Source organism: Lontra canadensis, unplaced genomic scaffold (genome assembly GCF_010015895.1).
Source record: "Lontra canadensis isolate GAN:19392208 unplaced genomic scaffold, GSC_riverotter_1.0 scaffold20, whole genome shotgun sequence".
In the NCBI taxonomy this organism is placed as follows: Eukaryota; Metazoa; Chordata; class Mammalia; order Carnivora; family Mustelidae; genus Lontra; species Lontra canadensis.
Window position 1 is genome coordinate 14695879 of NW_022631014.1, and position 14943 is coordinate 14710821.

The 14943-nt window shown below is 44.7% G+C and overlaps 1 protein-coding gene across 6 annotated transcripts in view; it reads left to right on the plus strand.

Annotated features, from left to right (window-relative positions):
* Positions 1-242: 242 nt before the first annotated feature.
* The window catches only part of CCDC13 (coiled-coil domain containing 13), a 51414-nt gene continuing 36713 nt past the window's right edge, over positions 243-14943 (plus strand). For 4 of the 6 annotated variants that reach the window (XM_032861057.1, XM_032861062.1, XM_032861061.1 and 1 more), the window contains exons 1-2: positions 247-325; positions 13321-13547. In XM_032861057.1, the coding sequence (XP_032716948.1) occupies positions 13327-13547 (221 nt within the window). In that variant the 5' untranslated portion in view covers positions 247-325; positions 13321-13326. Of the gene's footprint in view, positions 326-12507; positions 12542-13320; positions 13548-14943 lie in introns of all 6 variants that reach the window. The other 2 variants (XM_032861058.1, XM_032861059.1) reach the window with 2 other exon arrangements.

A 14943-nucleotide genomic window follows, 5' to 3' on the forward strand; every position in this document is an offset into this window, starting at 1 on the left:
ATCTCTGCACAAAATGTTTAGCCGACGAAACTTTTAAAACATGTTCCAGAACCAGGTAACTGGGCCAACGTCAAAGTTTCAGGCATAAGACTCCTATTTCAGCCTACCGCCCCTATTCCCACCCCTCCTCAACCTGGTCCACAAACGCTACCGTCACCTTTCCAGGTCCCACAGCCCCCTCGGCCTCCGTAGACACGTGGTGACGTCACGCTGGTCGTGACGTTGCTGGTTTCCCTGGTGACGGTTGCTGGGGCAGCGCGTGCCGGCGTGGGGAAGAGGAGACAGAGCTGCTCTGTCCTTGCAAGTGAGAAGCGGAGTGACGGCTGTAAGTGCTGGGAAGGGCGGAAGGTCCTAGGCTGAAGCCCGGGGAGCCAGCAGCTGCTGGGGGGTGGGGGTGGGGGGTGCCGGACCTGGGTGGGAGCGCACAAGCTCGCCCGGGCATCCTCCCCTGCCGCTGCCAGGTGCCCACTGCCGGCCTGGCGAACGAGGTCTCTCCCCACTTCATTCTGTCAATCTCCATGTAGAGCTTCCTCGCCTCTCCAAACAGAGACTTAGATTCCGTGTGTTTACAGGAGTTAGTGAGGTGCAGAGTGGGATCAGCTGCCCAAAGTCACACAGTAGGCGCCATGGTCAGAACTCCCACCCAGGTCCGTCGGACCAGCACCCTCTTCTGGTTATCCTCTACAGAGCCCTGCTGCGCCGTACTGAGAGGTGGAGCGGGAACTAAGCGACTTGTTGGTATCCACTTCCCTCATATCCCCGATTCAGCGCCAGCCCCCACGGACCGAAACCCAGACGAGCGAGTCCCCTCAGAGCGGGACTTCCGCCGGGAGAACCAGACCTGTGCGCCCCACCCCAAGCCCATCCCTACGTTGATGCGGGTCCTGACAGGCGACTAGTAGGTGCACAGGGTTCTCAGTTGGGAATCTCTTGGGCTTCTCCTCTCCACCCCCAGGACCCCAGGCTGTTGCTCGGAATACTCTAGGAGAACAAAATAAAAAAGAGAGAGAAGGAAGAGGGAGGCTGGTGGAGGCAGAGAGGCTCGTGCCTGCGAGATGCCTCAGCCCTTCCTCCCTGGTGTCTGTTCCCAGTGCTCAACTGCCTCTGGGACCTTTGCTTTGCTACAGGAGTAGCCTAGTGGGTAGGTGCCATTCTCCCCATCCTTTGGCTCCAAATCTTTCCTGAGCCGGAATTTCCTTCCATGCAGACTTAGCTTTAACTTTAAAAAAAAAAAATTAATAAATAGGCTTTATTTCTTAGAGAAGTTTTAGATTTACAGAAACATTGAACAGAAAATACAGAGTTCCTATATAGCCTCCTTTTTCCCCATTATTACCATCATGCATTGCTGTGATACATTGTTACTACCGCTAGAGCTATGTCCTTATTAACTTTAAAAGTCCATAGTTTATGTTAGGGGCTGTGTGAATGTGTGTGTTGTACAGTTCTGTGGGTTTTGCCAAATGCATAATGTCAAGTATCCACCATTAAAGTATCTTACAGAAGAGTTTCATTGTCCTAAAAACCCATTTGTGCTCCACTGTTCATCCTTCCCTCCCCTCTCCCCAAACCCTGGCAACCACTGATCTTTTTACTTCTCTGTAGTTTTGCCTTTTCCAGAATGTCATATAGTTGGAGTCATACAGAATGTAGCCTTTTCAGACTGGCTTCTTCACTTGGCAATATGCATTTAACTTTCCTTCATGCTTTTTCATGGCTTGATAGTTCATTTCTTTTCATCACTAAACAATATTCCCTTGTATGGTTGTACCAATTTTTTTTTTAATCTTTTCACATACAGAAGGATATCTTGGTTGCTTCTCATTTTAGTTAATTATGCATAAAGTTGCTATAAATATTCACTTACAGGTTTTTGTGTAGACATAACTTTTCAACACATTTGGGTTAATATGATTGTTGGATCATTTGGTAAGAATATGGTTAGCTTTGCAAGAAGCTGCCATTCTGTGTTCCAAAGTGGCTGTACCATTTTGCATTCCCACCAGCAATGAATAAAATTTCCTGTTGCTTTAAATCCTTGCCAACATTTGGTGTTATCAGTATTTTGGATTTTAGCCATTCTAATAGGTGTGTAGTAGTATCTCATTGTTGTTTTAATTTGCAATTCCTAACTACATATGATGTTGAACATCTTTTCATATGCTTATTTACCATCTTATATATCTTCTTTGGTGAGATGTGTATTCAGATCTTCTGCTCATTTTTTATTTGGGTTGTTTTCATATTGTTAAGTTTTAAGACTTCTTTTGCATATTTTGCAAAATATACTACAAAATATACAATCCTTTATCAGAATTGTGTACTGCAGTCAAAGTTTTCTTCCAGACTGTGGCTAGTCTTTTCATTCTCTTAATAGTGTCTTTTGAAGAGCAGAAGTTTTTAATTTTAATGAAGTCCAACTTACCAGTTTTTTCTTTCATGGATCATGCTTTTGGTATTAAGTCTTAAAACTCACTCCTAAACCCAAAGCCATCTAGATTTTTTCCCTATATTGTCTTCAAATAGTTTTACAGTTTTTCATTTTACATTTATATCTATGATCCATTTTGAGTTAATTTTGTGAAAGGTGTAAAGTCTGTGTCTAGATTTATTTTGTTGTATGTGATATCCAGTTGTTCCAGCACCATTTGTCAAAAAGACTATTGAATTGCCTTTGCTTCTTTTCAAAGATCAGTGGACTCCTTTTGTGTGGATCTATTTCTGGGCTCTCTTAGTTCCATTCCATTGATCTGTTTGTTTTTTCCCCAATACCATACTGTTTTAATTTCTGTAGCTTTATAGGAAGTCTTAAAGTTGGGTAGCTCAGTCCTCCAATTTCGTTCTTTTTCTTCAAAATTGTATTGGCTATTCTAGGTCTTATGACTTTTCATATAAACTTTAGAATCAGTTTGTTAATAGCCACAAAGTAACTTGATGGGATTTTGATTGGGATTGTGTTGAAACTATAGATCAAGTTAGGAAGAAATGACAACTTTTTGTTTGTTTGTTTTGTTTATTTGGGGGAAGAACTGACATCTTAACAGTAGTGAAGTCTTCCTGTTCATGAACATGGAATATTTATTTAGTTCTTCTTTGATTTCTTTCATCCGAGTTTTATAGTTTGCCTCATACAGATCTTTTACATATCTTGTTAGATGTATACTAAATTATTTCCATTTTTATGTGAATGCAAATGGTGTTACATTTAAATTTCAGTTCCTAGTTGTTCTTTGCTGGCATATAGGAAAACAATTGACTGTTGTTTACTAAACTTGTGTCCTCAACCTTGCTATAGTTGCTTTTTATTTTTATTTTTTTTAAGATTTTATTTATTTATTTGGCAGAGAGAGAGATCCTAAGTAGGCAGAGAAGCAGGCAGAGGGGGAGGGGGAAAGTAGGCTCCCTGTTGTGCAGAGAGCCCGATGTGGGGCTCGATGTGGGGCTCAATCCCAGGACCCAGAGATCATGACCTGAGCCAAAGGCAGAGGCTTAAACCACTGAGCCACACAAGTGCCCCTATAGTTGCTTTTTAGTTCCAGGATTTCTTTTTTGTTCTTTTTGTTGATTCTTTGGGATTTTCTACATAAACAGTCATGTCATCTGAGAACAAGAAAGTTTTATTTTTTTCTTTCCAGTCTTTTTCTCTCCCACTGCCAGAAGCAGGATTGGATTTTCCTCTGATTTTCACAGTGAGAATCTGGTAGGGTTCCTGGGGCTAAAAATCATAAAAGTATGAGGGCCCCCAAATAACTAGACCCCTTGGAGTTTTAAAACTGCAAGCTAGTTCACACCGAGCCCCCAACAATTATTCAATTACAGGTTAGTGTGTCTACTGATATCGACTCTAGCTGTAGACTTCTGCTCCTAGTAAGCTAATTCTTTGTATTCACCTGACTCTCCCAGTTTTCTGGGAGCAATTTGCCCTATGACCTCAACTGTCTAATGATTCTGAGCTCCACTGATTTCCAGTTGTTGATTTTTAGATTTTTTCTTATTGTGAGGATAGAAATGATAGCTTCTAAACTCTTTACATGTCAGAAGTTCTGTTGAGCTTTAACTTTTAAAACTCTCTGCCCCTCCACATCCACTCCTTAAGTCCAGAACAAGTAACAAGACCCTGGTTATGCCCCAGAGCACCACATGTAGAAGGCACAATGTTATTAAGATGGATTTTAAAAGATAATGCTTGTCTAAGCACTTGTTATCATTACTTATGAATAGCATGTTCACAGATACAGCTGGTTACCAAAGATGGTGGGACTAAGAAAGGCCTAATTAGTCATTTTTCCAGAAATACTGAGCACCTAAATGTGTGCTAAATTCTGTTGCAGATCTGAAAGACAGCAATGAAGATGTGCTGTGTCAGGTAGCTTATGTACTAGTTAGAGAACATAGATGATAAACAGATAAAATGTTCTGTATATCAGACTTTGAAAAACATGATGGAGAAAAATAAACATGGGAGGGAAGAGGGAGTTCAAGGGCTGGAAGCAGGGGAAGGGAATACAGAACTAGGTAGGGTGGGCAAGGAAGGCTCCCTGAGAACATGCCCTTTGAGTAAATACCTATCTACCTGTCTGGCAGTGGGAGAGGAAAAGTAACCATTACAGGTTGGAAAGGAAGAAATAAAATGATCCTGTTCCCAGACGACCTGATTGTCTGTGTAGAAAATCCCAAAGAATCAATAACAACGAGTACCTTGGAAAGAACATTCCATCAGAGGAACAGCCAGCAGAAGAGTCTGTGAATTTGATGTGTCCTTGATAATGAAAGATGGGTTGGCAGAGGAACCAGATTACACGAAGCCCTATTTTTATGCTGAGGTGGGCATGGTCTGACTTATGTATTAACAGCGTCAGTGTTGAGAAGAGACCATGGGGTTGCGGGCAAGGGCAGATGTAAGGACAGAAATTAGGAGGCTATAGCAGGAATCAGGAGGTGGCAAGTGCTTGGGTTCTGGGTATATTCTGAATGTAGACCAAGAGAATTTGCTGATGAATTAGACGTGCAAGGGGAGTAGAGGCCTCTGGTCATTAGAGGCCCTGCCATTTTTTCACTCTGCCACAGGGCCTCCACACATGCTGTCCCTCTGCCCCAAATGCTCTTCCTCTGCTTAGCTCTTACTCATACTTCAGGTCTCCGCTCACTTCCTCGGGACTTCTCTCCTAGATTCTCTAGACTATGTCAGACTCCCTGATGGAGAGTCTCAACCCTATGTCTCTCCTTCAGAGCATCCCAGTGACCATTTTATGCTTTTTTTAATGGGATCATTGGAGCGATGTCTGTCTCTTCCTCCAAACTACAAGCTCCATATGAAGAGATCTATCTATAGCTCTCTGTGCGATGCCAGTACACATTTGCTAAGTGATCTTTCAACCACACTCTCCAGGACCAAATGAAATCAATTTGAATGTCTTCGGTGCTATTTGCTCTAAGGCCAAACCAGCTGCTGGGCTTCCTTTATTCATTTGTGGCATGCATGTCAACTTAGCACCGCTACGTACCCATGCTGGCTTATACGAGACAAGATTCGAGATGAACATAATATTTTCCACCTTGAGAGTACATGGAAGGTGACAGGAAGTCTTCCATTCTTTCATCTTGACTCCCCAAAATACAAAGCACAGGTATATCTTTGCTCCTGTTCTTAATGTATACCAACCACATGGTCATGAACTAGTCAGGAATCAGGTGGGGCTAAAGGGTGTTTTGAAAAATCTAGCTTTAGCATTATTGTTATTTGCTTTTATAAAGTATAAGTTTTACTTTCTGCTTCCTGGGAATCAGCATCCCCTACTGAGATCTGTGTTGTCTTTGGTCAAGGGTCTACCTTGATTTGTAATTAAGTTGTTTAGGAAGAGGAGGAAGAATGTGGTCTGGGGCCCATCTCAGGAGGTCCCTGGCATCCACCCTTCAGTGACCCCTAACTGCAGCCTCCTGCCCCCACAGCCTCTGCCCTGATCAGCCCACCTGCCTCTTTTTTGCTCAGACTCACCCATCTGTCGCCATATCTACCTAGTAGTATCTGCTTGCTTCTATCTGCTCCTGGCTATCTCTTCTTCCTCCATTGTCCCCTTCCTTCTCTTTCAGCTCCTTCCCAGACTCCTGCTCACCTTCTCCCCACTGGATTTTGTCCACCTCCCAATCTTGGGCTCCTGAGGTTCCAGCTCAGGCTGCCCTTCTGAGCCACAGACCCACGCAGCATCTCCATGTGGAAAGCCAAGGGAGTTTCAAATTTAGCAGTGCCTGGCACCAGGCTTGCCTGCAGCTTGGAAAACTCTTTTGCCCAGACCCACCATCTCCCCAGCCACTTAAACCCAAACCCACTAGATTCCCCTCTCCTTCTAGGCTGCATCCTTGCTTCCCATCTCTTCTATTTGCCACCATTCCTGTTCCCCATTCTCCATCACCACGGCCATAGCCTTGTTTCAGGACCATGTTCCTTTCTGGAAACATCCTCCCAGCTAGGCCCCTTTGCCTCCAGCTTCACAAAATGCAAGTGTGATCCTGTCTGCACCCTCTGAACATCCCCAACATTCTCCGGATGAAGTTCAGGGTCCTTAGTTAGGCCAGATAAGGCCTTCTTTCAAGTCCCTCCCCAAACCTCTGCCCTGCCCTCTGGCCTTCCTGAGCCTTTCTCAGTTCCCCACACTCATCACATTCTCTCTGCAAATGCTCTTCTGACAGGACAGCCCTCTGACCCCCATCCCCCAACTCCAGCACCCCCTTTTCCCCACCCTAAGCCAGTTTCTTTAGTGCTCAGCTTCAGGCTGATGGTGGTGCTCTCTCCTGCAGGTCTCCCCAGCCCCTCAGACTGCTTACCTCCCTTCATTCTCAGGCCTACCTCATCGTTAGACTCACATGGGAAACTGTAAAAATAGATGTAAAAAAAACCAAACACACAAATAAAATAAAAAATAAGTGAAAACACACAGAGGCCCAGGCCACAGCCCGGGTCAACGAAATCCAAATCTCCACTGGTTGCCAGCAGAGCACAGAGCAGGTGCCAGCAGCCTGGGGGCTGATGTAGACCAGAGGGCCCTGTCTGTCTGCGATGCTGTCTGTCTCCCACAGGCTTGACCGGAGTGAGGACACCCCATTTCATGGAGGAAAAAGATAATAAGAGCTAAATTGTAAAAAAAAAAAAAAAAAAAGAGCTAAATCATCAGGAGAGCTTCTGGGCCAGGCACTATTAACACTTGCCACGCATTCTCTCTTTTACTCTGTGAGTGAACAGCCACCCTGTGAAGTATATAACGACTATCCCCCCATTTTACAGATGGGAAAACTGAAGCACAGAGATTAATTTGCCCAGGTAACAGTATGCATCTAGGAAGTACCTGTTCCCCAGTGACTTCAAGTGCACATCAGGAACAGAAGAAAAGGCTTTACTAGTTACTCCTTGTTCATATATTCACTCAGCCACTCATTTTTAAGTTTTTGTTAAAAACTCATAGTTGCCCCCAATGTTACATTAGTTTCAGGTGTATGACAGTGATTGGACAAGTCTATATGTTGTGCTGTGCTCACCACAATAAACGTGGCCACCATCTGTCACCATACGATGCTATTACAGTATCATCGACTATATTCCCTGTGCTTCACCTTTCATTCCGTGACTTACTCATTCCATAACTGAAAGTCTGTACCTCCCACTCCCCTTCACCCATTTGGCCCATCTCCCACCCCCTCCTCTCTGGCAACCACGTTTGTTTATTCTCTGTCTCATGCATTCATTTTTTCCTGTTCATCCTTGAGCACCTGCTACATTCTTTCAATGACAATTCTATAAATAACCGAAAGCCCATTCTGGGCAAGATGCTGAGAATTAAAAAAATAAGACCACTGCCCTTAGGAGTCCTCTTAGTAAAAGGAAGGAATAGAAACAAAATCATAGATAATTATAATACATTGAAGTAAGTTTTGTGATTAAGGGACACTCAGAGGATTCTAGGAGTCCACAGTATGCCCCCAGCAGAATCCTAAAGGCTAAAGAGTCAAAGGGGGAAAAGCCTGGGGAGGAAGGCATCCCAGGAAGGTAGAGAGGCTGAAGCAAGGCTCTGCGATGCCTCTAGGCTTGAGCATTAGGAGGAGTCACAAACACAGACATCTGCTGGGGCTGATGGGAAGTGAAAGTGGTTGAATCCAGCAGGTGTAAGAGAAAGAACAGCATTTCCGAGCAGTGACACCAGGCGGCTGATGTGCCAGCTGCAGCATCTTAGGGTGGTCTGGATGGTGTTAAGTGGGAAGAGCATAGCCTGCCCAGAGGGCACTCCTTCTGCCCAGCCGCTGCTATTCATGCTGGGCTATGGACCCAGAATGGCCAGACCTGTAAGCTTTTTAAAAAGAAGCTGGAAATCTGGCTTTAATTGAAATCTGAAGATCTTTGAATGTTGGCAACAAATTCAGTTAAATAAAAGTTAAATAAAAATGTGGGATGGATGGCACCCTCGGGCCAGCCAGAGTACCCTCCATGAGTCCTGGCAGGGTCTTGGAGAGCTAGGAGCCATGTTGATCTGGTTTTAGAAAGGCCCTAAATGGCCATATGTGGTATAGATTAGAGGTACCGAGACAAGACCCAGAGCTAAGGTGGGAAGCAGGCAGCCAGAGAGATGGGGAGGCACCAGGAGGAGCAGGCTGGAGATAAGGTGCAGAAGAGGTGACCTTGTGAGGTGAAGGAGTGGCTGTGGAGGTTTCCCCAGCCATGTCATGGGGCTGAGGCACTGCTGGACCAGCAGCCATGGGAGGCTTTCTGCTGATAGGTCACAGGCATCACTGTGAGGTACAGGAAGCATCTAGGTGTGGGGCAAGGTGGGGGGAGGAAGGGAGTCCCCAAGAGAAATCACCAGGAAGGGGGAAAAATATTTTGTTCCTGCCAATGAATAGCTAACAAAGTATCTTCACACAAACACCCACACACACCCCACCCCCGCTTTGCATTCGCCCCTCCTAGCACATCTGTGGTCTCCCTGTCATCTCATGCTTCTTGAAGAGGGGTTAAGATCCAAAGAGGTCTAGAAACACTCTGGACTCACACAGAGCCAAGTTCACTCTGAACCCTTGGTGCCGTCTCAGCTTGGGCCAGGCAACTGGTACAGTAGCCCAGACCAGCATGTCTGACACCCAGGCTGCACCCTGACCTGTGACTTCAGAAACCCTGGGTGTGGGACCCAGGCACCAGGATCCTTACAGCTTCCCAAGTGGTTCCAGTGTTCAGCAGGGGTGGGAACTGCTGCTTTATATGCTAGGCACAGCCTCCAAGTTGCTCTTGACCCAAAATGATTATTAATAGCTCTCCCTTTCACTCTCCAAGATGACCCAATTTGGAAAATGAAGTATATGATTGTCCCCTCTTACAATCTATGGAAATAGGGAATCACAGGATAAACTTATTTTTAAACTCTTGGGTTATATTTTTCAAATAATAGGCTCAGTAGGGTTTTCTTCAATCTCTGAACACTTTTTCAGGTGAAATTCCCCTAAATTGGGTTGGCAAGCTAAGGTCCCACAGTCCCAATCCAGTCCACTGCCTGTTTTTGCAATAAAGTTTTACCTGAACGCAGCCACACCCACTCATTTCTGGCTTATCTAGTGCTACTTTCTGCTACAATGGCAGAGCACAGTACTTACAACAGAAACCATGTGGCCCACAAAGCCTAAAATGTTTACTGTCTGGCCCTTTACAGAAAAAATATGATTTGCCTGTTTGTAACATAGAGTCCAGTTGTTAAGTTACATTATATCTCTGGGTGTCCCAAAAGATGGGTTGGGAAATGGAATGACTAAGGTCAACCACACAGGCAATCAGCCATGCCTATGTGATTGACCCCCAATAAAAACGCTTTTGTTTGTTCGTCTGCTTATTTAATAAAGTGTGAGTGGAGACTTATCTAGGGCTGTCACACATTCACCAGAGGTGTCCAGGGGTTCCTGTAGTTTGAGGGTCCCCAAGACTAGCCTCAGTTTCCACGATTTGATAGAAGCATTCTCAGAACTCAGAAAAGCTGTTATACAGTTAATTATGACAAAAAGGTCCAGATTAGAATCAGCAAAGGAGAAAGGCACATTGGGCAGAGTCCAGGAGACATGAGACACAAGGTTCCAGTTTTCCTCTCCCAGTGGAGTCTCAGGAACAGTGCTTGCCTCTCCCAACAACACGCATGGAGCGTTGCCAGCCAGAACAGCTCACCCAAGCCTTGGGGTCCCAGGTTCTTACTGTGGGTCAGTCACATAGGCATGGCTGACTGCCTGCATGGCTGACCTTAGTCATTGAATTTCCCACCCCTGTAGAGGTCAAGCTGATACATGGCGTGGCCTAAGGGCCCCATCATAAAAATCACATTGTTAGCTAGCACAGACCATCTGCAGTGGCCCAAGTCACCCAGATCAAGAAGGGCATTGTTGCCAGGAAGAATATACCAAAGACTTAGAGGTTAGCTTCTAGGAGCAGGTCAAGGGTCAAACCTTTCTTTGGAATCGGCTGGGTGTGGACAACCCAGAATGATGAGTTAATTCTTTAATGCACAGTTCCTTTTATGGGCGAAGCTACCTGGTAAGGAATTCCAAGGTGACACCAGTGCCTCTTTTACTGCAACAGGCTCAAGGTCAGACTGCAGGCCCAGTCCTCAGCACATCCCAGCCACCTGGGCCGTGCTAACACAGCCCCATGACTAGTCTCCAATCCAGACTCATTCAATGGAACCTGCAGGGCTGGGGCCTGGACATCACTACTTATAGATCATATCCCTAGAGATTCGATACTGAGACAGGTTTAAGAAGCCTTTCGTATAGGCTCTGGGACCACCTCTATGGACAGGGTGGAGATAAGCCCAGTGGAGAGGTGTAGATGCTGGGAACATATTCTTCCTGGAGGGTCAGGAAGTGCTATTTATGCTGGGCCTGGGGGAACCAGCAAGGTTTAAGTCAGGGGAGGGAGAGATGTAGAGACAGAGGAGGAAGAGGACACTAGAGAGGACTATAGGCTGGAAGGAGAGACAGAGGCTTAAGCCCCCAAAGCCTTTAATGCCATTGGACTTGGTTTTGCAGCTAATGGGCATCTAATGAGGCTCTTTGGTGCTGGGTATGTCAGGCTCAGAGCTGTGCTTTAAAGAAAGCAGTCCCAGGGCGCCTGGGTGGCTCAGTGGGTTAATGCCTCTGCCTTCGGCTCAGGTCATTATCCTGGGGTCCTGGGATGGAGCCCTGCGTCAGGCGCTCTGCTCAGCAGGGAGCCTGCTTCCCTTCCTCTCTCTCTGCCTGCCTCTCTGCCTACTTGTGATCTCTCTCTGTCAAATAAATAAATAAAATCTTAAAAAAAAAATAAAGAAAGCAGTCCCTTGGCGAATGCAGGCTAGACTCTAAGTGAGGTGGGAAGAGGGAGAGGACAGCCAGGGCAGGAGGGACCCCCTGAGCCGTCCTGGGAACAGAACCATCCATCATTAGTTCACCAAATACTCACTTCATGCCTGCTACACACCAAGCCCCATTCTAGACACTGAGGGCCCAACAGTGAACATCACACAGTGTCTGCCATTGTTGGGCTGGCAGACAGCCCAACAACCAACAAACATACAGCATGTCAAGGGAAGCTAAGTGCTGTGGAGGAAGATACCAAAGGGTAAGGAGTATGGGAAGTGAGAGTAAGAAAGATTTCTACAAGAGTGGAGTACAGAGGCCTCTCTGATAAGGTAACATTTGAGAGAAGTGAGTCAAGTAGTTGTTGGCTGAGGGTGGGGGGGTGGGAGAACATTCCAGGGAGAAAGAACCACAAGTGCAAAGGCCCTGAGGTGGCTGTGAGCATGACAGTGAGAGTGGTATCAGTGGAGCTAGAAATATGGGGGCAGATGTGAATATATTTATGGAGAACCCTTAAGATTTATGAGTAATTGTATGGTGGGTAAATGGTGTGACTTAGGTTTGGCTTAAGGCAGAGGTGCTTCACACTTGTCTACACTTTAAAATCAGGTGTGGACCATTTAAAAATTCCAGTGTCAGTGCTCTATTATTCTGTTTATCTGAAATTCAAAAGTGACAAAACTACCCAGAATGTATAAGGAACTCTGACCACTCAATAATAAATAGACCATGCTATTTAAAACTGGGCCAAAAAAAAATTTATATATATATAGACACATCCCAAAAGAAGATACGCAAATGGCCAGTAAGCCCATGAGAAGATGCTTGATATAATTTGACATCATGGAAATGTAATTTGAAGGCACACTGAGATATTACTACATACCTACTAGAAAGACTAAAATTGAGACCGGCCATACTAAATGCTGACAAGGCTGTGGAGCAACGGGAACTCTCATACACTGCTGGTTGGGAATGAAAAATGTTACAGTCACTCTAGCAAACAATTGAGCAGTTTCTTATAAAGCTAACATAACTTTACCATATAATCTGACATTTCTACTTCGATGTATTTACCCAAAGGAAATAAAAAAGGTATGTTCACACAAAGACTTTCTTATATATGAATCTTCATAGCAGCTTTATTCATATTAGCTGACAATGGAAACAGTTTGGTGACCAATAACAGGTGAGTGTGTGAACGAACTGTGATATAGCTACACAGTGGGGTACTACGCAACCATAAATAGGGATGAGCCAATGACACATATGCAATGACACAAGTATAATGGATTTGTCACGACTCACCTAAAATGGAATATTTTAGTATCAATGAATTATACTTCAATAGAGCTGATTGAAAAGAAAACCCATCTTTAATGGCAGAGGTCAGAATAGTGGTTACCTGGGGGAGGGGGCACTCCTGCCTGGAGAGGGCACAAGATAGCCTGCTGGGGGACAGGAAGTACCCGATACCCTGATCTGGGTGGCCACCGTAAGGATGTATATTTAGGTTAAGACTCATTGAACGTCGAATCAGATTTATGCACTTTACCATGTGTAAATTATACTTAAAATTTAAAAAGTAATGATGTCTGGACCTCACTCCTAGAAACTGGAATTTAACTGGTCCAAGAATGTTGTGCCCAAACTTTGCTATATTTTAGGGGCTCCTAGGAGAGCTGAAACTCCAGCCAGAGCTGAGAGCCACCGTTTTCAGAGACAGGAAGGAGAACAGTGTTGAGTTTGAGGACTGGGGCATATTCTGACGCCATTCCTGGTCTGGTGGCATATTCAGCTTTGGCTTTCAGGGGATTTGAGGTTGAGGGTGGGTCTTCTGAGTTTCTATATGGACACACTCAAGGCTGAGCAGGGTCCTCCAGACTTGGAGACTGTAGATAGAGCTGTGTGCTGAGTACTCTTATGAAATGTGTACTTGGTGGGGTTTGCTGCTTTTCCTACTCCTAGGGCTAGATGGCAGCAGACGAAGGCACGCAGGACACCTTACGCCTCCAGTTCAAGGCCATGCAGGAGATGCAGCACAAAAGGTTACAGAAGCAGATGGAGAAACAGAAGGAAAAGGAATTGAGACTCGAAATCAAAGTCGATGACCAAAAAGAGTCCTTCGAGATCTCCGATGGCCTCGGCCTTCTCCAAGCTGGGGAGCAAAACTCGAAAAACAGCTTTGAGCAGAGGTAAATGCAAGTTTGAACTCTCCCAGGAGCACTGGAGGGAGAGGAAGAGAGGGGGTGAACTGGTAACAGACTACTGGATTGATCAGGTTGATTAGATATATGTTTCTAAGTTGAGCCACAGATGTCTGATAGATCTGTGCCCCTGTGGATATAATTTGTTATGAACTGTATTTTAAAATCATTTTAAGGGACGCCTGGGTGGCTCAGTTGGTTAAGCGGCTGCCTTCGGCTCAGGTCATGATCCCAGAGTCCAGGGATCGAGTCCCACATCGGGCTCCTTGCTCAGCAGGGAGCCTGCTTCTCCCTCTGCCTCTGCCTGCCACTCTATCTGCCTGTGCTCACTCTCTCTCTCTCTCTGACAAATAAATAAATAAAATCTTTAAAAAAAATCATTTTAAGTCAAATGGAAAACTGGAAGCTCATCAGGGTGTAGTTTATTCACTTGAATTTTCTTATTCAGTCTCTCTTTCATGAAAATCGTGTTTGGGTTTCTGAGGAGCTGGTTGGCTAACTGTCATGGTTCATAAAAGATCATTGCTCCAAACTCTCATCTGGGATCATTCTCCTATGCCAATTTCCCTCTCCTGACACATAACAATCCATAAACATACCTGCATAAAAAAGCTCTTGATTCATTCCTTGGTTCTTTGCAGTGAAAAGGTTGAAAGGAGTCCAGAATCTTCTCATTTTGCTTTAAATTCAGCAATATCACAGATGATTTATTCTTGCTATTAGAAACAGAAGGCTATGTTGATACAAGATTCTCTGCAAGTAAAAAAAAAAAAAAAAAAGAAAAGAAAGAAAAGAAGAAAAAGAAACCATAGTAGTTGTTGAGTTGTCTCTTTGCTTCTGGTTTGGCCCAGCATCTCTCTTCTCCGTTTTGAGATTCTCCTTTTTATGATTTCTCAATTTTCAAAATATTATGCTAAAAAATGCAAATTGGGAAAAACATACAGGTTGTTCATTAATTGAAAAAGTTCCTATGGCTATTAGCTCTAAGTTAACTCCAGGCCTACTTCCCAATGATCTTTCCCCAAATCGGAGAAGCTGGAATTGGTGGAGACTTGTGCCATTGGTAGAATAACAACACTGATGATAATACCAGGGGCCTCTGGGCAGCACAGTCAGTTAAACATCCAACTTTTGATTTCAGCTCAGGTCTTGTTTTAGGGGTCATGAGGTCATGAGTTCAAGCCCTGCGTTGGGCTTCATGCTGGATGTGGAGCCTAATTTATTTTATTTTATTTTGTTTTGTTTTATTTTATTTTACTTTATTAAAAGATTTTATTTATTTATGTGACAGAGAGAGACACAGCGAGAGAGGGAACACAAGCAGGGGCAGAGAGAGAGGGAGAAGCAGGCTCCCAGCTGAGCAGAGAGCCCAATGCAGGGCTCA